Source organism: Pseudopodoces humilis, chromosome 3, assembly GCF_049639895.1.
Source record: "Pseudopodoces humilis isolate 2021_Gansu_Grassland_sample_001 chromosome 3, ASM4963989v1, whole genome shotgun sequence".
Lineage (NCBI taxonomy): Eukaryota > Metazoa > Chordata > Aves > Passeriformes > Paridae > Pseudopodoces > Pseudopodoces humilis.
This window is the reverse complement of record NC_142202.1, coordinates 21,977,604-22,002,599: the sequence shown is the minus strand read 5'-3', so window position 1 is coordinate 22,002,599 and position 24,996 is coordinate 21,977,604. Positions and strand designations below refer to the sequence as shown.

The 24,996-nt window shown below is 44.3% G+C and overlaps 1 protein-coding gene across 5 annotated transcripts; it reads left to right on the top strand.

The window, feature by feature from the left end:
* The first annotated feature begins 2,356 nt into the window (after nucleotides 1–2,356).
* Nucleotides 2,357–24,598, top strand: TRAF5 (TNF receptor associated factor 5). 5 transcript variants are annotated; one of them, XM_014252977.2, is made up of 13 exons: nucleotides 8,309–8,346; nucleotides 11,412–11,479; nucleotides 13,718–13,850; nucleotides 14,293–14,624; nucleotides 15,759–15,816; nucleotides 17,039–17,140; nucleotides 17,478–17,642; nucleotides 17,942–18,019; nucleotides 18,393–18,467; nucleotides 18,737–18,829; nucleotides 19,777–19,917; nucleotides 20,413–20,581; nucleotides 21,076–24,598. In XM_014252977.2, the coding sequence occupies exons 4-13, from the start codon at nucleotides 14,410–14,412 to the stop codon at nucleotides 21,651–21,653; spliced, it is 1,674 nt and encodes a 557-aa protein (XP_014108452.2). In that variant the 5' UTR covers nucleotides 8,309–8,346; nucleotides 11,412–11,479; nucleotides 13,718–13,850; nucleotides 14,293–14,409; the 3' UTR covers nucleotides 21,654–24,598. The 5 variants fall into 5 exon arrangements, with proteins under 5 accessions (XP_087909648.1, XP_005523412.2, XP_014108453.2 ...); XM_088053522.1 differs by lacking the exons at nucleotides 8,309–8,346; nucleotides 11,412–11,479 and adding an exon at nucleotides 2,357–2,502; XM_005523355.3 differs by lacking the exon at nucleotides 11,412–11,479 and having other exon boundaries at nucleotides 8,282–8,346; nucleotides 14,400–14,624.
* Nucleotides 24,599–24,996: the final 398 nt, after the last annotated feature.

The window sequence follows — 24,996 nt, the reverse complement described above, 5'->3', positions numbered from 1 at the left end:
AAAAGCAAAGCCAAACATCATGAAATGGTGTGCTTGGAGTTGTCTTTCATAATGCAGGGGAAGTTGTAGAGAAGTCAGCAATGTTGCACTGTAAACAGCACTGAATACATACAGCTCAGTTATCCTGCTAAACATGGTGAACCTCCAGCTTTTCCTGAGACTGAGGTACCCAAACCTCAAGAACTTGCCTTTCTCAGAGTGAGTTAAAGCCAGGCAGTGACAGGATAAACATTTGCTTTAAGATCCTAGGCAGTTGTATATGAGATACAAAGGCAAACATGAACTTTTTTAACACTACTCATGGTCTGTTGCTGTGAGTGATGAATTAGGTATCAAAATTGTAGAGTCAGGTAGGGAAGAAAATACATAGGCAACAGTACCTGGACTATTTACTTAGCAGGTGCCCCCTTTTATAGAACAGACATCCTCAAAATTAATTCTGAAGTACAACTTTGGAAAATAATTACTTCATTTTCACCACTAGTGAAGGCTGCTACTCTTTAGTTCTGTCAGTTCTTTAATCTTAAAGCTCTTTTTCAGTGCATTTTGTACACTGAAATAATTCTAGCAGCACAATAAATCCTCATTGCTGTTACTGTCTTGGCAGTTTCCCCTTGGATTGGCTCGAAAGGAAGCACTGAGATTCAGGGATTGTGATCTCTACAGCAGTTTCAAGGATGCAACTTTGTCTTAATGCAGATCAGGCTTCCTGTTATGCTCACTGAGCCTTAAGTGAAGAGGCATTTTTAAACTAATGCCTGCACCCTGATATCTGATGATTTTATTGATGGATCTTCATCCCCACAAAGCACTGTTGTGGGGAATTATGTTCTGCACAGGGGCGATTGTGCAGCCAGTGACCAGCTTGGGAACCTGATCCCATCTCTAAACTATTCATTTAAATTTATAAATATTTAATTACAGAAACATAATGCCTGTTATTCTGATGGATCTTCCTATGAACTTCCCGGCAAGTAGTGCCCAGAATAATCAGGATATTCCTAAAAGCTAATAAAAAAAATAAACCTAATTTTTGCAAGAAAGGAGTGTTTTAAAAAGTGTCTGTTGTAGTAATGTCTTTGCTAGGCTCCTAGAGTCAATGCACTATGGACTGACTCCCTCGGGAGTGACAATTCTGAGTCATTTTAGCAAAAGAGGAATCTTTCTGAAACCATTTTATTAGTATTGGTTTTAGAGCTCCTTTAAAGGCAATCCAATTTTTTTTTTTTTTTTTTTTTTTTTTTTTTTTTTTCCTTTTTTGTTTTGGTAGCCTTAGCGCTTTCGTGCATGTGCTAGGATGGAATGTTCCTTAGAGACTGGTTTTCCTGGAAGTGGTTTAATGTGAAAGGCAGAACAAAGTGCAGCAGCAGGTGATGTGGAAATGTGGAACAGGCAGCGAAGTCCTCGCATCAGTACTGTTGGCTGGAGGAGGGCGGCATTGCCTGCCTTAGTAAGGAACCCTTCGGCAGGTCTCGAGTCATTAGCCAGTAGTCCTGGCATGTAATAGTAATATAGTAATAGCAAATAATAACTGGCATGGGGCACGTCCGTGTCCTTTGCCTGTTTAGCATGGGCTTCGTTTCACTCTTTCAGTCCCTCAGGTGTAAATAATGAAGGAGCAGCTACCTGCTCTCCCTGCAGGCGGGCGGAGGGCGGGCAGCGGGTGTCGTGTCCGAGCCCCGCCGCCGCTCCTCGTTACCCCCTCCCGGAAAACTCCCTGGCCTGCGGGACACGGCTCTGCCGACCTCACCGAACCTCACCGGCCGTTCGGGAGGCTGCAGGGCGGTGTGCTGAGCCCGGAGCCGCCGGCGGCCGAGGATGGGCTGCCGGGGAGCCTTCGCCCGCCGCGGGTCCCGGCGCTGCCGTCCCTAAGGAGGCGGGGGGACGCCGCTGCTCCCTCCCCCGCCCGGGGCGGTGCCGCCGCCGGGGTCTCCCCGCCCGGGGGTTGCCATGAAACCGAAAGCGGCTCCCGCCCGCGGGGGTGACAGCGGCGGCAGCCGGGGGCGGCGGCAGCAGCGCGTCCTCGCCGCGCCCCCGCCCGCCGGAGCCGCGCACGGAGCCGCGCCCGCGCAGCCGGGCCCGCCCCCGCCCCGCCCGCGCCCCGCCGGCAGCGGCGGCCCCGGGCCCGGGCCCGGCTCGGGGCGCGGCGAGCGCCGGCACAGGGGCGGCGGGGCGGGCGGGCCGCGGGGCCCGCCGGGGCCGGGGCGTGTCGGGGAGCGGGGCCGGGCCCGCGGGCGGGAGCTGGCCGGGCGGGCGGGGGCGACACCTCCCCGAAGTCCCCTCTGCCAGCCCCGCGGAGCAGAGGGAGGTCTCCGAGGGGCTGTTCTTCTCCGCTTAGAGAGGAGGCCCGGTCGCAAAGCCGAAGTTGGCTCCCCGGGAGTTGTGCGAGGTGCGGCGGAGCCCTCGCCCCTGGCGCGGGGGTTCCCGCCTGGAGCCGGGCTCAGCCCGGCCCTGCCCGGGATGCGCCACGGCCGCCGCCCCCCAGGGATGCCGGAGGGAAAGGTAGGCCCGGTGCCCGCCCCAGTGTAGACGCAGGGCTGAAATTTTGGGGGCTGGAAAGGAGGCAAAGCCGGGACTGCTCGGATGAATGAATGGTTTTGCGGCTCTGGTCTTTTCAGACTGCAGAGAACTGTAACAAGCATCCCCGCTGGTGTCCGCTGAATGCTGCTGGGGGGAGGGAATCTCCCCTCTGTGCTTGTGCAGGGAGTCTTCTGATTTTCCTTGATTAACGGCACTCTGGGAACATCTTGAGGCAGCAGGCTTTAACCAAACATTTTCAACACTCTTCATATTTAGAAGGAAAAATGAAGAGCTCCTATTGTTGGCACTTCTTGAATTGCTTTGCCTATTGTTAGGTTGGCTGCGCCTTCCCGGTGCCAGCCAAGAACAACTTTCCTCATAAACTTCCGTTTTATAAATACGGGATGGCTGAAAGGAGTGCAGTGATGCGCTAAAAATAGCTGGGTGTATTCAGGTCAGGCACATCTCCAGGCTGGCAGCAGAAACAGTTGTATTTTTAAACTCCCCTGCTGATTGCACACAGAGCATGCGGGTTTAGTGATGAAGGTAAAATTGGGGTGTTCTGGAATGCCCTTGTGCATGAGCCTTGGCCTGGCTGGTTTTTCGCTTCACGGTCTTTTGTCAGAGGACTGAGGTGTGGTGGTGATGTCTTGCGCTCAGCCTAAAACCACCCAGGACAACCTCCTTTGCCGTTAGCCACGATTATCTTGTTTTATTTCTGTTGTGCAGAGAAGTGTTTGCTGTGTCTGAGGACCCCTCTGTGCGAGCAGAAGGCAGAACTGCAGCCCTTGGCTGAAGGGAGCTTATAGTTTCAGGTCAGGAGGGAGGGACGTGCCTGTGTGCAGGAGCAGTAGGAGACAGTGGGACCCTCTGGGTCGCTGTGACAGAAGCCAGTTGTTCCCAGCTGCTTGGCAAAGGAGATCTTGAAGAAGAGATTTGAAGTAGAACAGCCTGCTAATATTTGTCAAAAAAAAAAAAATCTGCCCTCCCAGCACACACTTTCTCAAATACATAACAAGGAAGCAGTGGAGCCTGTTTTCATTCCTTGGATGGAGAGGAAACCTTTATATCATTGGAGGCAATGCTGGGGGGCAAGTGGAGGGAGGCGAGAACAGGCTTTGAAAGTGAAGAGGTTTTGGTGTAGTGGGAAAGTGGAGGGATGGTGAGAGGTGATGTGGTTGTAGCTGTTGCTTAGAAAAATGGTCCCTGTGGCAGCACAAAGGGTGGATAAATGAGTAAAATATTATTTTAATATATTATTATTATTATTATTAATAATAATAATAATAATAATAATAATAATAATAATAATAAAATATTTCAAGATAAGTAAGTGTTTGGAAATTAGTGTTTTCCCCATTACTGGAAGTGTTCAAGGCCAGGCTGGATGGGGCTTTGAACAACCTGGTTTAGTGGAAGGTGTCCCTGCCCATGGCCAGGTGGTTGGAACGAGATGGTCTTTAAGGTCTCTTCCAACCCAAACCTTTGATTCAATGAAAACCAGAGGATGATGTTGAAGGATGACAATTTTATTTGTGTTAGACGACAAGAAATACTGTATTATACAGAGACATGAAGCAGGAGAAGTTGGTGAGGTATTGTGAAGATTTAACGCTTAAAGCCTGAGAGAGCTTTATGAAAGTTATGGAGCTGAGTGGAACGGGGTCAGGTTGTGTCAGGCTGGGACATGGGCTGTGCAGAAGAAGGGCTGTGGGGGAAGCTTGGGCTCATCATACTACCCGTGGGCTGGTCATCATCCCCAGCCCAGATATGAGAGGAGAGACTGGGTTCAGCCTGTGCAGGAAGATAATCTGTGACGATAGGGCACATCTCTGAGTACTTGGCAGGAAGCTTTAGGGTTAGAAACAGAAAAGTTGTAAGCTACTAAAAGATAAGATTCAGAGTAACATCATGAAGGAAGAAAGAAAAGCTTGTGGTGCTCACAGGGTATTTATGGAGGTTTGAGGGGGTAAGGAATCACAGCCAGGATGGGACAAGATTTTAAAGCTAGAAAGCTGCTCTTGTAGACTTGGACAAAAGGAATTCAGGTGACTGCAGAGGGCAGAAACTAGACAGTTCTTTATTTCACCAGACTGGCTCCCTAAGGAGCAGCTCTTATACAGCTGTCAAAGCTGTGGGACTGGTCAGGAGCTCTTCATTCTGTGCCTCGTATTGCTTGGGTCACTTTGCAAAGTCCCTTCATTGGGCAGGTACAGACTTGTAGGGTGCTTCATCTCCTAGACTTTATTTGCGCCCACTTTTAAGTTATCCTACAGCCCTCTGTCTCCTTCAGGTGACAAAAAAGTCTGACCCTTTGATTTTGCATAAATGGACATAATTCATCATCAGGAATCATCTGGCTAGGGAGAGATATTCCTTTCTCTGGTTTCTCTGGGAGTCTGTGTGAGTTGTAATTTTCTTGGTCTCCTGATTCTGTGGAGGCAGTTGGTGGTGGCTGCAGGGATTCAGGTAGTTTCTGGTGTCTTGCAGACATTCCACTCTTGGGAGCATTCCCTGCCCAGAGCAGCGTGGCAGCCTGAGGGTGCTGCTGCAGGACCCAGCCAGCTGGCTGGGACACCTTACAGCCAGTGTGCCCTTGGGTCTGGGCCCTCAGGTGAGGATTTCAGAACCCCTTCCTTTGTTTTCTGGGGCTTTTCTCTCCGAATTTCTCAGCAATAACTGTGAAGGGTTAATGATCACACTGTTAGTCATCAGTCCCTTATCAGTACCAGTTTGGGCTGCAAGTGTGCAGTTGTTCCACTATCTTCCCTCAGCCCAGGAAAGAAGCTAAGCTCTTTACCCTGGTGTGTGGCTAGGCTCGGGAAAGTGAGGAAACTTGAGTCATGATGTATTGTTAATAAAAATGTTGCAAAAATTTCCAGTTTCCCCTGCTCAATATTGTAACAAATACACAAGTGTGTGAGAAACTGCACCTAAACCACAGTGGTTTTGATATGGGATTGCCCAGAGTTCTCTGTAGTTAAGCATGTTTGTCTCTCACTCTAGGAGTGGGACTGATAAAGCAAGTTTTTGTGTGTAATATCCTGACAAGGATTCTGTATGGGTAAGTAAGTTGCTGTGAACTTACTTTGCAGAAGACTATATCAAAATATAGAAGTTAGTTACTATTATTATACAAAGCCACCTAGTAAGTAACCAAACCTCAAGGTTGGGAACCATCTGCAAAGCAGTTTTTCCCAAAGTAGGTGCTGTGAGACATGAAGTGGTGAAGTGGTCAGACTTGTGCTAAGTCTTGGTTCACAGTCTTGTCTGCTATATTCTTGTGCTTGAAACTGGAATGTGGCCCTTTGAAAGAAACAAAAAAATGCTGTGGCTGCCTGGCTGTGGCAGCATGCTTAGGCAGAGCAGCACAGCTTTCCACTGCCTGCTGCCTTTGGAGAAGGGGCCATGGGATGTCACCTGGTTCTTACCTCTCTAAATCTCCAGCCTGTCCTCATGGGAGGGACTTTTTAAGAACACATCCTTTCTCCTGTTGATTTTTTTTTCTTTTTAAGAAAAGAAAATGGTAACAATCTTTGCTGTCACCACTTTCCCAACAGCAAGTTTATGGGGTCCCCGATAGCATCTGGGTTTTTACATTAGAAGTTACATTTTCACTGACAGCTGTGGCTACAAAAATATGTGTCTGCATGTCATCAGACACATGTATGTGTTAAAAAAAAATGAGCTCATCCTAGTAATTCAGATGAATAACCGTTGAGTTGATTCACAGATTTCTGTATAATTGCTGATAAAGTTCTTTATTAAGGCTGAGTCAAAGGGTCTGGGCATGGAAAATTAAAACCAAGAATCTCTTGTGCCTTAAACAGATATTCATGGTCAAACCAACTGAATGGTCAAATCACCTGAAGTCCTGAATAGTGTGTCCCCTATAGGACAGAGAAAGAGATGTGAATTTGAAAGCCCCAAAGACCTAGTTCTGCAATATTTGTAATGGCCAATTATTTGTTAGGAAAAGTGAGGACTTACTTTGGCTTCAGTACACTAAAAGATAAAAAATTAAAGCTTATTAGTTATCTGGCTCTGTCCCTTACCGTTTTCGGGGGGTTTTCCAGTAACTTTTGTTTCTTTATTTTATTTTTCTGTCTCTTCCTTCATTCTGTTTCCTAAATGCTGTTGCTGTCTGTCTTTTCACTCAAGTTCATCCCCTTGAGTTTGGTTGAAATTCGGTCAGGGTTTCAGCACTCTTGGTGCTGGAGGAGGAGGTCAAGGGCTGCCCATGAACAGTAACACTGGCCCACTGCTCTCTACTCATCTGCAGAGTCAAACAGTTTAAAATTAAGATCCTGCTCCCACTCAACTTCTCCATTTGGGGTTTCCCCCAAAGCTTCCCAGAAGCAGATGGCACTTCCTGGAGCCAAGCTCGTAAAGCACTACACTTTCTGCAGCGCTGTCTCCTCCCGACAAATCCAGCTGGATGTGCCCTTGCCTCAGAGCTGCCAGGCTCAAGGAAAGCCTGTGTACAAGCTGTTTTGCTGTTCTGGTGTCAGCCTGCTCAGAGGTGGTGTATGGTCTACAGCTTGACAAGGAAGCAACCTGAGGACAGGTGCTGATGGCAGGGACAAAAAGGCACCTTCTGGGTTCAAAAGCTTGACTGTAGAAGGGAGCATAAGCTGTGCTGAAATGAAATGTGTGAGAAATGCAACTCAAATCAGTTTAATTGATCCCAAAAAGAAGTAGCATGCCTGCAAATTGGTGCCTTTCTCTTTGCCACTGACTTCATGACGCAATGATTTGTCTGTTCAAGAGCTTCATGGAAGGTCTAGGAGAAGATGCTCTAGGTTGAGATACCTCCTGGGATGGGGGATGGAGATTGAAATGTGTTAGAAATGCTTTGGGAGAAAGTTCAGTTAAAAGGAAAAGGCAAGAGGGTGTATGTTGCATTAAGTACAAAAGAGAATAGAAACTTTCTTTGGAAAATTAGTATTTTAAATAACAGGAGACTTAAAAATTATTGCTTTCAGAGAAAATACAATAGCTTACTTTAGGAAAGGAAGGAAAAAAAAATGAAAACAAGAGACCAGAAAGCAAAGGAAGAGGGCAGAGGAGGATAAAGAAAGAGTGGGCGTAGAGATGGAGCCTAAGGCACTGCCATAAAGGCAGCACATTTTGGACTGGGCAGGGAGGCTGCCAAGAATCCTGTGTGCACAAGTTCAGACTAGAAAACCATAAGGGTTTATGGCCACTGAAGTTATTGCAAAACCATACAAAATGTTTATTTTCTTAAAGTGGATTTTATTTCCATGTAAGAGCTCTGTTTGAGTGTGACATGCCTGTGCAGCCTGTGACATGAGCTGATGTGACTGAGCCAGTGCTGCTTCCTCTGTGAGTTGCCACTTCACTTCCTGCAATGCGTGGGTTCACCTGGGTTTGCCGAGGCCACTGTGGAGGGCTTCACAGGATTGGACCTGGGTGTTTCTTATGTCCTTGTGTGTTTCCTGCTGTCCTTGTACTCTTTCTTTGATCACATCACTCACCAGTTCTGTGGAAGGTGAAATCTACTCTGAATCTTGGATTCCAGCTGTGAGAAACGTCCTTGGTAATCCTGTGTTGCTCCAGATGGTAAAATCTGCAGTCCTACATCATTGCAGGAAGATGAAATACATTTCAGTGGCTTGCCTTTTATCCTAACACTTCTAAAACATTTTTATACGTGATCTTTTCAAAGCTACTTTGGGGGATTTCCACTCCCTTGCCGTTTTAAAATGCTCGTACTTCTGTGTTAACCACAAAGCTCATGCTGGTACACTCTGTCTCTGTCTCTCTCTCATTTTCTCCCCATCGAGGACCAGCTACAGTTTCCAGGTATGGCTTTACCAAAACGTGTCTTGTTAACACTGGCAGGAGCTTAACTTTGCCAGAATTATTTCTCATTTCTGAAGGGCTATTCAAGGGCTTGGCACACAGGGGTTGGGGAAGGCTGCAGACCCAAAAACATCTCAGGAAACAAGTTCACCCCCTGAACCAGCAAAGCGGTGCCGTGATGTTGTAGGGGTGAGAGGCAGAACCTTCCTACTGAGATTTCTGTTGGTTCTTGGGAAGGTGATAAAACATTCAGGGATTGCCACAGAAGTGATGGCAACAAGGTTATTTTCCAGCTGCGAATGAGGTTATTTTAAGACATAACAACATCGTGTTGATTAGAAATAGATTTCTTGACATTGCAAAATTAATTAATTAATTATTTTTAGAACCTCCAGGGAAAACAGTAGCTGTAGCAAATAAGTAAACTGACTGTAAAATCAAAGCTGCTTTAGCACCAGACACACTTTATTAGTTGTAAGAGTGTAGTTTTAATTTTTTTTTTTAAATGCTGTGTTGTAACCTGAGTCTTAAAACCCAATGAAGCCTAGTCTTATGGGAATTAACTGTAATGCTTGACTGTACCTCTATGCAAAGGAAACCCCATTGTCGTACTCTGCTTAGTGAAAATTTGCCTATGGAGATGAGCAAACTGATGCTTGCTTAGTAAGGTTTTACTGTGCCTTGAGGATGAGGTAATATTACAGTTGAAACTTCGATAGTATAGTGGTGTCTATATACAAAAGGAAATGTTTATTTGGCTGTCCTCTGCAGCAGCATCTCCTGTGGTGCGGGGGGGCTCAGGCACATAAGAAATTGTTGCTGTTAGGAGCACTCTCTCCTGGGTACCAGCAGGTCACTGCCCTGCAGCTTTTAAGTGATGAGGACATCATCAGAGCAGTTCCTGAGGTGACCCTGAGTGTTAGCAGTGGGTCTGTGTTGGTGCAACAAGGGATCCTTTCCCTCCTCAGCCTCTGTGCTGGAGGGACACACATGATGCAGCCAGGGTCCTTCTCCCACATGGGGAATGTGTTTTGTTGTCAGCAGCCAAAATGTTTTAACTCTTCTTTGGGCTGGAAGGGACAGGGATGATCCCCCAATGATGTCAGATGTCATCATCTCCTGTTTTCACATTATTCCATGTAACTTGCTGTATCTTAAATATGTATCTCAAACTATAGTATAAACTAAAGCATAGATACTTTCAGTCATTCTTTAGCAAACTGTTATCTCTTCCACTCTGTGTGTTGAGTTGGGGCATATATTTCTTGTCCCCACAATAGTGAGGTTTTGGAGGGCCTTAGAGTAGTAAATCATACATTTGTTATTTTCATTCAAAAGTACTGGAGGCAGCTAATCTGTTTATAAATTGAATAGTTTATACGGCAGCTTGGAGAGGGTTGTTTTAATGCAAGATGCGTTCACCTCCATCCCATTTCTGCCTGTTACCTCCCAGTGAAGTGACTTAGACCTCCAAATTTGACAAAACTTTTCCCACTGTGACTAAGACAGTTCTGATCTACCATAAAAGGTTGATAATTTTAGAGGGAGGGACAGGGCATCTTCCAAGTCTTGTCCCAACCAATGTCTTAGGGCAAAGCAACAGAAAGGTAGGTGCATAACTTTTTTTTTGTGCCCTGTTGTATGTATGACATGGAAGCTGGTAAGTGAGGAAGGTGCTTTTTGCTGGGAATACCCCAGTCCTGGAGAGTGGCTGAGCATCACCCTCCCCTCATGCAGTGAAACCTGGCAGAAGCTGGGCTCTCAGCCCCATTTGCTGGCTGGATCCTGTCTTGTCCATGTGTGATGATCAGATCTGTGATAATATCCTGGATATTTTCTCTTCTCAGTCTGAGACATGGTGGCACCCAGTGCCTGTGCCTGGCTCTGCTGTCCTGGAAGTTTTGGCTGTAATGGTGCACTCACAGCTCATGGGATAATGTGCTAACCTTTCAGGAGGGCTTGGCTTCATATGAGAGAAAACAGGAAAAACAGGGTCTCTTTAAAAAAAGCAACCGTATTATAAGGAATGGTTTTTCCTGTGTGCAGAAAGTATGTTTTTATGGCTGGAAGAAGTTAATCTGTCCACAGTAGTTCAATGTGATATCAAGGTTCCACACAGCCTCTTGTCATTCCGACTGCTGGTGCTGTAGATAGAGAGCAGCAGTGCTGGAGGGGAGCTGTTTCAACATGGCTTTAAAATGTTGATGCAATTTTATATTCTAGTAAGTCATGCCCATGCTGATTTTTCTCCTTATTATTACATTCTCCTCAGTTTCTGAAAAAGAAGCAGTTCTAAGTGTGGAACATTTTACTGGAAAATGTTTTGGCTCAGTTTGGTGTGGTGGTAGTTAAAACAGGATAGCTCACAATTTATAAAGTTTATTTTTGTTAAGAAAATTCTCCCACTTGGATTATTTCCAGTGAGGTTAAGGCATCTGCATAGAAAGAGTTGTTCCAGAAGCATTTTGCTTGTGCAACTTGTGGTGCAGGCAGGGCTGGGATGCTGAAGTAGTGGGAAGATGCAGCTGGGAGCTCTTTGTACTGCACTGCCTTTGAGCTCCCACTCACTGATAGCTGTTAATAGGACTTGGACTTAGCTTCTAGTGATTCACACTACTTTTTTTATGTGTGGGCAGAATTAATCCTATTTATTTCAGTACAGGGAAATCCTTTTTTTTTTTTTTAATGTGTAGATTTTCAGTCTCCATAGATTGGGGGGTTTTGTGTGTGTGCCGTTGCAGTGGAGTTGCAGTGAGAATCCCTTTACAGTGTGCACTGTGTCTGACACAAGAGCATCATTATGCAGCACGAGCCTGCCGCTCTCTGCTATTTTAAACCAGCATTACAATTCACACGTGTGCTGAAAAATTGCAGTGTACACAAAGGCAGGAGGACACCTTCCCCTTGCTGGAAGCTGTGAGCAGACAGAAGTGAAAGCTACCTCAGGCCCTGCCTACGCTGGCCAGGCATCAGCGTAGGCAGGAAATTGATTCAGATAACCCTTGGGGTGCTCTCACTGTCATAAAACAGCACTTTTTCCCCTGATGGTTTCCCTTTGGCTTCAGTTCAGAGAGCCCGTGTGCTGGAAGCCAGAAGCGGGAGCAACGCTGCTGCAAGCCACCCTGAGTCTCTGGTGAGTGCTGGGATGGGAATTACACGCTGCCTGGGCTGGTTTGGATCGCATCCCACCGAGTGCTGGCTGGCACAGGGCTGCTGTTTCTCAGCTCCTCTGAGTCTCCCCAGCTGACTGACACGGGCACCTCTCCAACTTGAGCAAAGCACTGCCATCCCCAGGCCGCCTCCTGGGGCAGCCCATTTCTTCCAGCAGAACAGCTGCAAGCCCTGCAGCAAAGCTCCTGCAAGGCTGGCAGCAGCAGTGAGCTCCCTCATCCTCTGGGCACCCAGAGGTTTCCGCTCTGCCCTCTGAGCAGGCAGCCTCTCCTTTCCCTGGGATGCTCTTTCCTGTGCCCTGCAATACTATCCTGGGCGAGGCTGAGGTGGAGGAGGCGCGTTCATGGAGATGCCAAGAGTCTCCATTTTTAGGAGTGGGATCTGGGTTGGGTGCATTATGAAGGTGTTTAAAGAGATACAGGCTCTCATTTCAGCAAGAGAGCTGGAAGGTGGTGTACCACAGCAGAGTGCTCCTTGGAGAAAGAAATGGGAGTGATTTTGGTTGATTTAATGAGCAGTGAGAGCTCTGGAGGAGTTTCTGGACGGGATTTTGGGCTGCTGACTGTTTCTTTTTAATGTGTCCCATAAGTTTTTTGCCTAAAACGTGTCACTCCAGCTGGAGTTGCTGGAGTTAAGAGAGATCCCTAAAGGCAAAATGGGTAAAACATAGAATTTTTTTTGTTGGTGGTTTTATTTTTAGTGTGTTTTTACACAGTGTGGCATTAGCTTGCTAAACCATACCATTAGATGATTTAAGTGCTGGAGCGTGATAGGACTGGGGAAATTGGATGCCAAGTAAATGGGAGAGAGAGCAGTAAAAAAAGAGAGGAAAGAAACTTGTTTCACAGTTGTCACTGACTGACAGCAGAGTTCTTAGGCAGTTCATCCCGTGGATGGTCCATGCTCTGGAAATTAATGGTGATGGCTCTCCATCTGCCTTAGAAGCAGCAGGCACATTCTGCTGCTGGCATCTGCTACCGAGGCATGAAACTGGTAATCCCTCAGGCTGCATTTTGTCATCTCTGGTTGACGGGAGGAAAATAGAATTGCTTCTTATTAGGTGCCAGGGAAACAGGAACCCCATTTTCAGAGGAGGAAAGATGTTTAAAAATGAAAGAAGCAAATGGACAACCACGTCTGGTTTGAAGCAGAAGGCTGTTCATTTGGAGGGACCAAACAGGGTAATTTGCAAACTCCTGTAGGAATAATAAGTCTTTAATGGCTGGAATATGATTACGGCTCATATTCCTGAGGGCTACCAGTGTTAGATGATCAGTTGTGCTGGAGTATGTCAGACATTCAGCCTGGTGAAAGGCAGGGAGCCTGCTGAAAGGCTCACAAGCTGGGGAGGTGAATACTGTGTGTAACCACTAACAAGGGTGCTGAGTTGCAGGAGCACTTAAATGTTGGCTGTGGAATACATTTTAATTGGTTAAGTGCTTTGGTGTGTTTTTGAATCAGGCACATTATCTGTCTGCAGGATTTCCTCACCCAGTATGGATTGTTAAAGTAGAAAGGAAAATGGATGTTCTCTGAAGCCCGAGGTGCTGTGTGGCAGCTCACTAATTGCTGCTTTCCTGGGCCAGGAGGGGCTGCAGCAGGGAGGGAGTGTGGGAGGGTGGGCAGAGTGTCAGCACTGGGCACACTGTTTCGTGCCAGGCACAAGGTTGTTAATGGTGATGTGCTGGCCCTGCTTCCCTCCAAAAGCAGCAACTGCCCTCAGTGACCTTACAGGAGATGAGTGAGAGCTCTCAGAGAGATTCTGATGCCAGTAAGAGTAACTCCAGTGACTGACAGGGCAGGTGGTGCACACAGAAGGAAAATAGCATCACCATAGCACAGCTGTAAAACTGAGCTTATGAAATGGTCTGGGAGCTCAGGTGTGTTGTGCTTTCATACAGTCCTGTAAGGAAAAAGTCCTCTGAGTGCAAAGCTGCAAGAAATGCCAACCAGAGTGGCTCCAGGGCTTGAGCTCCTTGCAAAAAAAAAAAAAATAGCTGCAAGGTTGAGGGACTGGTGGCAAATCTCAAGGTCTCAAGGTTTGTGACTTAAGGCTTGGAACAAATGTTGATGCTTTTTCCTATTGCAAAATTAACGTTGCATTCCTGTGCTGTGTATGTTATGGTAGGTTGAAAGAAAAACTTATGTCACACTTCTGATTGCAACTCTGCTTTTCTTCTTTTCCCACCACTTCTTTCAGACAGAAATAATACAGCCAAAAACTTGCACATAATTAAGTAAAATAAGAGTTTACTGCTAGAAATGAATGATCAACAAGAAAAAGAAAGGTGTCAAATTAAGAGGCTTCAACTCCTGTAACACCTAAACTGAAGGTAAAATCTCCCTGCTGCCTTTTTTTTTTGTATGCTCCTTGCTGTGAACCACAAAGCCATCTCCTGCTTGAACCAGTGCAGTGAATTTATAATTCATGTGGGAGAGCTCTACTTTAAGTGGAGATTTTCCTGGTGAACATTAAGGCCAAAACTTGGCCTCTGCTTTCCCCAGCTGTGTCTGAGACTCTTTTGAGGCTCTTAAGTTTTTTAAGACTAAGAACTGCTGCAAGAAAAGAAAACAAAACAAAAAAAAAAATCAAAAACCAACCAAACCATAAAAATCTCAATTCTGTGTAATAATTTTCAGATTGTGAAGCTCTTTTCCAAAGAAGTGTGCTTTGATGCTTGTAGCATAAACTTTGCTTTGTGGTTCTGTGAGTGTTTCATTGTTCTTCCATAGCTGGCACCATGTTTCCCTCTGAAACCTGTCTCCCCGCTGCAGATGAGAGCCCTCCTGCCAGCAGCAGCCTGCTGCACGCAGTAGCCGAGGCAGAGTCGCTGCCAGGGAGTATTTGAAGAGCTTCTCCTTGTGTCTACTTCGCTTCCCAGTGCAGCTCCCATGGCCTGTGACGAACCCGCTGCTCTCTTGGGCATCTTCACGCGCCAGAACTCCTCCAGCACCAACTCTTTGGACTTTGAGCCTGACACCGACTACAAGTTTGTGGAAAGCCTGGAGGAGCGGTACAAGTGCGCCTACTGCCACCTGGTCCTGCGCAATCCCCACCAGACGGGATGCGGGCACCGCTTCTGCCAGCAGTGCATTCTTGCTCTGAGGTGAGAGCAGACTCCTCCTGTGTCTGCAAGCTCCCCTTGTTCCCTTTCCTAAAAAAAAACCCCACATCTTCTGTAAATCAGCATAGTGCCGTAGTAATATTACCGACCCAGTAAGAGGCTGCAGGAGTCAATGGAAGGGCTCTGTTGAACCCAGTGACTGCATGCTCAGTGTTTTAAAGGTGTTTCTAAAGACCTTACCTGGTGCTGGTGAACCACAGGGGAGTCAGCGTAAAGAAACTGTTGATGTAAGCTGATAGTGCTGTGTGAGAAGCTGCTGTGGTCTCTCTGCCATTGTGCTCCTCAGAGGAATTTGCTGCGTTGATGTCTCTCGGTTTTGGTGCTGGTGGTTAGATTAGACTGTGTTCATCTGCTTCGGTATAATTCCTCTGAATTTAGCAGCATTATAAGACTGATGTTAATGTTACCTGATGCTGCAGTCAGATCACAAGGCTGCTGGCATCCCTTCTGCTTGGTACAAATGAGTTTGCCCCCCAGACTGTCTGGGAATACATTATGGACTCTTTGGTGTACCTGAGGGCAGCATTTCACCTGGAAGGATTGCAGAGGAGCCTCTTCATGTGGATGGATGTCACTAACTACCTTTTGTGAATGCTTCATGTTTGCTGCTTTGTCTCTGGGTTGACTCCTTTTACACTGCCTCTGTGACTGTTTTCCTGCTACCTATTACAGGATTTCTGGAAGCCTTTTAAGAAAGAAGCCATTAGATCTTCTTTTACTGGTGTAGCAAGGAGGGCACTGCTTCTAGTAGACAAAGGCTGGGTTTAAAGCACACAGTGAGATTTTTTGAGATACGACATTTGTGAGCTGCAGATGGTCAGAGAGTGACAAAGTCCTCTTAATTAAAAAACATCTTGTGGTTTTTACCATTGAACACTCTTAGGGCAAACTCTGCTTTCTGTTACGTGTTCATGGTTGCTGCTTTATGCTCTCTTTGAGCTGTGGGCAGAATTTGGCTGTGTAGTTGCCAGATGAAAGTGTTTTTAAAGGATTTTTTTTTTTTTGTTTTTATGCTATCTACTGCTGACTTCTGTCAGAGTCAGATTATAGCACAGCCCAATTTAATAAAATAAATTGAATTTCCTGTGGGTTAACACGACTCTTCTTTTGATCTAGAGAGTTAAATGCAGTACCCACCTGTCCTGTCGACAAAGAAACAATAAAAATGCATGAGGTAAGTGGCTGTAGTTTTATTTCAGCAGTCAGCATTTACATGGGAAAGGCAAGACAACTGAGAACAAGGCGGCTTTTAGTCCTCAGGGCAGAGCAGTTTTTTGTCTCTGAAATAACGCTAAAGGAAGAGTGTATTCAGTGATGCTTTCCCAGGAAGGAATTATGGCTGTCTAGATAAAGCTTCATTTTATACCTCATGTTCTGAAGTTATTTCATTTTAGTCTTCTGTATTTCCAGTAAAGTGTTGAAGAATTTCACAAAGCTTGAATCCTCCCAAGTCGGCAGATGTCTGTTTTTTTATGGAGATTTTATTGACTTGCTTTTTAAATGCCCTATCTTGCTGGGATATCTTGTTTATCTGATTGTCTTCATTTTAACTTGGCTATAATTTGCTTTCTTGACTATCTCCATTAGATCACATTAACCCTGAAGACCTCATTTACTTTTGGGTAACTTTTAGAGGAAAAGAAAAGTTCATCCTTTTTATTTTGGAAGCTATTGTTGGTTTTGGTTGTTTTGTTTTATAATGGATTCATTTGTCCTTATTTATATTACAAGGCTTGGAAGTATACTATATACCAGGGAAATCAAATATCTCCTTCTTCTCTCTCCTATTCCTGATAGGAAATTATAATCAGACTGTCCACATGATTTTCATTTTTCATTTGCCATCTTCTACTTGCAAATTTTGATGACAACAATGCAGGAAGATCTCTAAATAAGACAGAGTTTGCTCTGGGGGCTCCGTTTGCTTCTGCATACACAGCTGAGAACGGTGCTGCGTCTCAGATGTGACAGAAAGGATATCTCAGCATCTGAGATATCCTCCATCCCAAAGGCACTGCTTGAGCATAGTGGAGCATGCACAGAGCTGGTTTGGCCTTTAGGGCCTGTTAGCTCCATCTGCTTTCTTTTAGTTACAGCAGGCTCTGGCAGTGGTTATACAGCTCCTGTGCTACTAGTCCTGCTGGCTGTGGGATAGATCAACATCTGTGGAACAACTATGTTGGGGGAAAAAAACCCTGTGCTTACTAGAAATGTCATAAATGGTTTAATTTTATAGGTTTAATACCAATTTTTAATATGAATTGTCAAGAGCCATACTCACAATTACGTCATTTACACTTGAACACCTAGAAGATCTGTAGTGATGTTTTGTTCTTTTATATTATTTATAACATCCTGTGTGACTGCATATTAAGGCTGGTTTGCTTACTTTGAAGGTATTCAAAGACAACTGCTGTAAAAGAGAAGTTCTCAACTTGCATGTGTTCTGCAAAAACTTCCCTGACTGCAATTCAAAAATAATTCTGGGACGATATCAGGTTGGTTTGCTTGATCAAATTTTGAAGCTTTTGATTTTCATGACAACTCTGTGTATTTATGATCAGCTAAATTCCCGTGATTGTCTTCAGAGTTATTGTAGCAATGTGGTTTAAGTACAAAGATTATGACAGCTATACACTGCAAGTAGCATATATTACAGCTTTTAGCTTGTTCCAGCTTTGCCTTAGGGTTTTTTTCTTAATAAGAACCATTTGCTTTATGTTGCCTTTGTAAATCACAGTGTCCGTTCATATTCTGAATGCTTAGGTGATTATTGATTTGAGGAAACTGGTCACACTGGCCATTTGGCATTTAATCTGCTGGTGTGTGTTGCAGGAGCATCTGCAGCAGTGTTTGTTTGAAAGCATGCAATGCACTAATGATGGGTGTCGGGATCAAATTCTTCGCAAAGACTTGAAAGAGCACTTGAGCCAGCACTGTAAATTCCGGGAAGAGAGGTGCCAGTACTGTAACACATATGTGGTGTTAATTAACATAAAGGTAAGATTATGAAGCATTCCCAAGAATTCATAGCACCTGTTTCCCCTTGATATTGCTGAGTGAGAAGTTTCCAGCATTGCAATGGCACTTAACTCCTGAAACAAAAGTTGGCTGAATAGCTGAAGGAGAAAATATAATAATTGTGCTTGAAATCATACCAATTATTGATGCTCTCTTATGAACAAGATGATATGTGTCATGCATTTGTATGTTTGGGATTACTTTTTGCATAGCTTCCTCTGTATATACTGCTTTACAAAAATGAATGCCATTGCCTTGTTCTGTTTCTTTTTCTTCAGAACCATGAGAAAAATGACTGTCCTGATTATCCTGTGCCTTGTCTCCAAAACTGTTCACAAATAATTCTGAAAAAAGAGGTACTATTATTTTTTACAGATACTGCAGTTCAGCAGGTCACATATATTTATGAAAACTGAAAGCTATGCTGCAGACCACATTGGCCCATGCCAATAAAATTTCATTGCTCTAAGTGTTTCCTTTGTTCGATCCTAAAAGGGATATATCTCCTATCTTCTAAGTGGATTATTCTGTCGCTGCAAGCCACTGGTGTTTTGCAGCATGGAAAAACACCTGGCTTGCTTATTGATTCTGAGTACTCATTTTCCTGGTAAAGTCATTGGTGGTGTCATGACAGTGGCCTTTATTCACCCTTTTTGCAGGCATTTAGATTTTATTAGTGCTTCAAATTACTAAGTATTTATTTAATCACAAACTGCTTAATACATGCAGATTGAAAAGCACCATGCTGTGTGTCCTGAGGCAGAAGTGGACTGTCCATATAAGCAGTACGGCTGTCATGTAAAGGTACTGTTTTACGGATCTTTGTCTGTACCAGGACTGGACTTTGTCTCCCAAACCAATCAGAATAATTAAAATAACCACTTTATGTTCTTTCATAACCATTTCTGCTGGCTAAGCTGAAACACTAGAGAATCAGGACTGCCCTTTCCTCACTTTCAGGGCATAAAGGAGACATTTTGAATGTTTGCATCATTAAATTTTTTACCAAGAGCTTCAAAAATCTGCTTATCTTACTATTTTATTCTTTCACTTCCCCCCTCTGTCTCAATAAGGTTAAAAGAGGGAAACTTGCTGAACATGAAAACAGTGCCCTGAGGGAACACATGCTGCAGATTTTAGACAAGAACTCCCGACTGGAAGAACAGGTAAGTCATATTTAATGAGAACTCTTCAGCAGTTCTTGACTGGTTAGAGGATGATACGAGATTCTACATTTGTTCCCTGGTTTAGCTCAGCTACATTTTAAATTACTCTTTTTATAGTCTTTCCACACCTCAGAAGACAAAATACGCTCTTCTAGTGAAGTCAGTGAATTACAGGGAAACCTCTCTGTGCTCAGGCATGTATATTCTACACCAGGCACAGTGGGAGGCTCCTCTTGCTATTGCTCACCTCATTTGCTTTCAGTCTCTGTTTTACAGTGGACATGGAGTTTAGAGATAAAGCATTTTAAAATTTCACTGGCTGGCCAGGTTGCTCCAAAAAGCAGCCTTTAGCTGCCTCGGTTGCTGCTCTGTGTGGAAGCAGCACGGAGGACAGCAGCTCTCTGCTCAAGATCACTTCTTTGGCTCCCAGCAGGAGACACTGGGTGTACGCCCAGTGCTGTTAACTGAATGGATCCAAACTGATGGGGGACTTACTTTTCGCTTGTTTATGCAAGAAGTAAGAGCCCCAAACTGCTAAAACTTAGTTTTGAAGTGTGTATCCTTCACTGAATCATCTCTTCTGCTGGTTAGACCTCAGTAAAGGAAAAAAATGCATATACATACACAGAGAAACACACATGCACATGTGCATGTAAGTATATATTGTCCCACTGTAGAGCCAAATGGACCATCATGGATGGGAATGAGAGATAGGAGCCTCTTTGCACCTGGAGCCACATAGATCTGCTCAAAACTTGATTACCTTATGTGCAGTTCTTGCCAGTGCTTATTCACAAACAGTGAATTAAGGAGTGCTCTATCTAGCTCACTTAGAGGATTTGCATTGTAAACTTTTCCACTCTCTTACATAGTCAGATATGTTATCGTTTCTTCATTGTATGTTTTGTTGTTCCTTAGCATTTATACTCTGATTTTTCCATCTGTAGATATCTGACCTCTATAAGAGCCTGGAATGTAAAGAGATTAAAATCCAGCAGCTAGCAGATGCCATTAAGAAGTGTGAGAAAGAATTCAGACAGTATACACAATTGTTTGGTAACAATAGCAACTTGATGGTAAGCACTCAGGTGAGATATTGATTTTACCTTTTTTACCAATTGCTTTCTTGCATCCTGAAATATGTTTCTCCAGTAACAGTTGTCATTAATAGCACAGCCTTCTCAAAGACCTTCTCATTTTTTACGATGTGTTATTATCTTTTCATTTTAATTGATACAGAAGTTTGGATATGTGATCTGAGCAAAAAGCACTGTACAAATCCTTACGGTCAGATGCTCAGGGCAAATGTACAGGTGTAAATTTGAATAATGAGTTGAATGAAGTGGTGCAGTGAGAATGGGTTCTGAATGAGGGATGACTTCTCAGTCTGTAAATGAGCTGAATTAATCATGAAGGAGCACTGGGATAAATTCCTAAGCCAGCACAGCACTTTGAATGCATCATATCGTTGATAGTGCTGACATGCTAAAGACTTCAATATCTTAATTCAAAGCAAATAACTGGTTTTATGGATATCTCTTGTGTCTACTTCCCACCCTCTTCCAATGGAATGAACTGGGAAGGCTCTGGCTAGTCACCTGGATAAGTCTGCACGCCTGGAATCACAAGTGAAACAGCTAATACAGATGGCAAACCAGCAGCAAAGTAAATTAGACCTGCGGCCCCTGTTTGACACAATTGAAAACATGAAACAGAAGATTGCCCTGATGGAGACATATGACCAGCGTATGGGTATGTTGGCACTTTCCTGCACAGGTAGGGGAGGTTTGCTGATTTTCTGGTGGCTAAGTGGAGGCTCTGGTGCTACACCCAATCATTTGGAGCTCTTTACTAGAAAGGGCTTTCTTCTTGCATTCTGAGACCAAACTGTGATGGTGTGTACGGTGTTCTCCCGCCTTTCCCTACTGCACAATGTCTCCTGAACTCCAGTGGCACTCCAGGGCCACAGAGCTGGCCTTGGTTTGGCTCCTGCACTGTGATAGAGGCTGTGGCACTGTTCAGGCATTCATGATTTATAGTTGCCAGCTTTTCTTATTGAACCACTAGCTGCAGTTACAGTTTTAAAAAGTTAACAGTTCATAGTCTGTACTCAGGCTTGGGTAGATCAGTTTTGCCAGCTTGAGTCTGGGTTCTTGCTTTATCCAGGGCTCTGATAACTTTATTTTACCAAATGCCTCTCTCTTTTTTTTTTTTATTCTATTTCTTTTCTTTGCCTCCTCTCTCAGTTGTTTTGGAAGATCAGTCCAGCAAACATGATCTCCAGATCAATATTCACAAAGCACAGCTCAATAAAAATGAAGAACGATTTAAGCTTTTGGAAGGCACGTGCTACAATGGGAAGTTAATCTGGAAAATCACAGACTACAAGATGAAGAAGAAAGAGGCAGTGGAGGGCCGTGTGCTGTCCATAGCCAGCCAGCCCTTCTACACCAGCCGCTGTGGGTACAGGTTGTGTGCGAGAGCCTACCTGAACGGGGACGGCTCAGGGAAGGGAACGCACATCTCCCTCTACTTTGTGGTCATGAGAGGCGAGTTTGACTCACTACTGCTGTGGCCTTTCAAGCAGAAGGTTACACTTATGCTTTTGGACCAAAGTGGGAAAAAAAATCACATTGTGGAAGTCTTTAGAGCTGACCCCAACAGCAGCAGTTTCAAAAGGCCAGATGGAGAAATGAATATTGCCTCCGGCTGTCCGCGCTTTGTGCCACACGCCGTCCTGGAAAACACAAAGAACACCTATATCAGAGATGACACTCTCTTTTTGAAAGTGGTCGTGGATCTAACTGATCTGGAGGAACTGTGAAAAGCGTGCCCAATCAGTCTGACCACTGTAAGCATGAGGAACTGCTTTTGTGGTGAACACCAGCCATGCAATAGCAAACTGCCACCAGTCAAGCTACTTGAGAACATTTCATGGCTTTGGACTACCCGACAGATAATGAATTGCCAATCAGCCTTTCCTTTTCTACCCTTTTTTTTCAAGACTGCATTTTTAAGACAGTTAGGAGTCCGGGCTGGTGCAAGCATGCATTCGATCCAGATTGGTTCAGTCCAGGCTGGGGGGAATGCTTGGCTCCCATCACCAGACTGGTGTTTGGAAATTAACCTCCTTCAGTAAACTCCCTGGAGCCCAGGCAGGCCTGTGGGCTCCTCTCCCTCACACAGAAGTGAAGCCATGCCCAAACATGCAAGTGCATTTCATCTGTCTGCAATGGAAACATTTTGACATTAGCAAATTTGAGTCAATGTGTCTTGATCCCTCCATCTCTTGGATTTTTGAAGCAGGGAGAAAGGCTTAAGTTAGGCAGAGAAAACATTTGCCAAGTATCTTGCATCTTTTTTATTTGTTTGAATGGTGTTCTTCCAGAAAGCCCAGAGGAAGGAGCCAATGCCTCTTACTTTTTTATCCTGTTTTTTCAGCTGTACAGAGTACTCCCAGGTCACAACAGCTTTCTTGTGTCCTTTCCATTCCTGCCTAGTGCCTTGGGACTGGTTTGCATTGGTGGTAAACATCCACAGTCCCCATCTGAAGCCAAAAGCTGCAGGTGCTTCTCACCTCTCAGGACGTGGCCAGAGGCAGGGCACTCGGCCAGCCTGCCAGCTCCTGGCTGCGCTGCTGGAAGAGCAGCAAAACTCCTTTTGCTGCCACATCTGTGAAAAAGAGATGTTTTCTGGCCTTACCAGCTCTAAAAAAGGCAGGAAGAGCTTGGGGAATAGCTCACGTAACATGCACTTTTCCTCTCTCCTAGAAGTTTGGCAAAGAAGGGGGAAAATGGATTAGGGAGTGAGGTTGCTGTAAGAACCCAATTTTTACAATCAATGCAGCTTTAGTGTTTGTTAAAGGATGACACAGCTGCTGACTGTGATGTCTGAAGATCTTAATTTTTATTCCAAGTTTCTTCCATACTGCAAGGGAATGTGTGCATTGTACAGGGCTTATTTGGGACACGCAAAAACCACCAAGATCAGGCACTGAGGAACAAGTGACACAGAACACAGGTGCCTTTTTAAAGCCCTTTGGGTGCCTGTAAGAGGGATGTAGCTTTGCATACTCAGTCATTTTGTTACTACAAGTGGAAGAATTTTGTGTCTCTCATCTCTGACAGGTCAGGTAGGGAAACACCATGGCATTATCCATTGCACCAAAGCTTATCAAGAGACAGCAAGAAACTAAACTGGTTTTAGAGTAAGAGTAAACTAGGCAGGATAAAAATCAAAACAGGGCACGGACTGAAAGGCATAAATAGAAAATTCTGGAGGGCAAATGTGGCAAATTGGAAGATGCCCTTCCTGTGCAGGATGTTGATAACAATCTAAATAATTCAAGGACTGATACCAAAACGAAGGCAAAATACTTTATTTTGTATCTGCAATCTTATGGCTAGACATTTACTTTTCCACATGGTTTTCAGGACATAATTCAGACACATGTATTTTCTAACTCAGGTGGAGGGGAAGAGACTTTAGTAATCTGTACCTCATGGTGGGTTAGCACATGTGAAATCTTTGTTTTCATCTAGAAGTCCTTTTTGGTTCACAATGTCAAGATTTACAGAGCCACCATCAGAGCTGCTTTCCGTGTTCCCAGGGACAGATTGTGAGGAACAAATTTTATTCTTGTGTACCACAACCATTAACCTCCAGGGTCATTTCAGCTGTAAAACAGAACAAACTAGATGTAACACTTGGTTACAGAAAGAGCAGGCTTGTTTTGACAGGGGCGTGCCATTCTGTGACATCAACCATGAGCCTGGATATCATGTTGATTTTTACTCTAATATTTGTCATGTAACTTTCAAAGTGACACAACTTGCATAATAACCAGTAATAACTGATGGGAATGTACCATCCGTGTGTCCTGGAGCTCTCCAGTACATTGAGTGTTAAATACAGAAAGTGATAAAGAGCTCAGACAAGCAAAGGAGGCAAGATGAAACGGATGTGTGTGGTCTGTATCCTGGCAAATTCCCAACCCTCTCCACCTCCACCACCCCAAATGTAAAATGGGGATAATAATACTTGCAGAAGCATTAGGGCTATTTAAATGTTTGTGAAGAAGTTTGAGCATGAAAAGAGCTAAGTATTATTAAAACTCCATTTCTAATTGTTAGAATAGGTGATGGCATAGTGATGTGGGTAAGTGTTTAGTGTTTTCCTAGACAGATTTTGGAAGCATGTTTGATTTTAGGCAGTTCATACTGCAGTCTCTCCTCTACCTACTGGTTGGGTTTAGGTTTTCGCCATAAATATTCCTTTTAAAATTCTGAAGCACAAATTCATCCTGGGTGATGGAAACATCCCTTTTGAAATACTGCCTGTTTTATATAGAATTAGTTGAGAAAATTAATTTTTTTAAAGACAACCCTCTTTAAATTGGTTCTTTTTAGTACAGAAATTAAGAGATTTATGTTAAAATTTTCAGTGATTTTTTTACTACTTGTAAACAGGGTTTTAAATTTCATCCCATTTCTAATAAAGAAAAACATGTTGTATAGCATGAATTGTTAGGAAGACTTTTGATGTTGCATGAAGAATACCAAAAAACTTTTCAATAATACTGTACTGAGTAAGTAACCAAAACAGCGTAGGGTATTTCTACATCAGCATACCATATGTTTCTAATGTATTTATTGATAGTTTGTAGTTGTTTGAATAGCTCCTACTACAACAGAGGCATTTTTGTAGCCAAATGTCTTTACTGTGTACATAAACTAATGTAAGAATAAATAATTTTATCATCCTTCTGGAGGGACTCTGGCCTATATTCCTTTTGGCTGGATTGAAGCAGACTTGAATACTGGGTATTTATTTACACTAATTTTAAACAACACAACACCAAAAAAAACAACAAACCAACACTGCTTTAGATTAGGAATCAGTGTACTTCTTGGGTGTTTTGGTTTGCACTTGGATATCGCAGAGCAGCCGCACACGCAAGTTCAGTAAATCCTGAGTCAGGTCAGGTGAATATCCTGGACGTCTGAGGATGCACTGCCGCGATAATTTGTGGTTAAGGCGGGTTTGGGCTCAGCAGGGGTGGGATTTGTTTCGGTTCAGAGCAGGAACAGGAACTGTTCCAGTATCCCATGACTACAGCGTGCTTAGGAACGCGGTATTTCGCAGCGGGGAAGGCGACGCTCGGCAGG

Bases quoted from the DNA above. Each gene is read 5' to 3' on its own strand.
- TRAF5 (XM_088053522.1), top strand. From the start codon at position 14,410: ATGGCCTGTGACGAACCCGCTGCTCTCTTGGGCATCTTCACGCGCCAG. The intron at 18,020-18,392 runs GTACTATTATTT...TAATACATGCAG, and splicing joins AAATAATTCTGAAAAAAGAG to ATTGAAAAGCACCATGCTGT. The intron at 20,582-21,075 runs GTATGTTGGCAC...CTCCTCTCTCAG, and splicing joins GACATATGACCAGCGTATGG to TTGTTTTGGAAGATCAGTCC.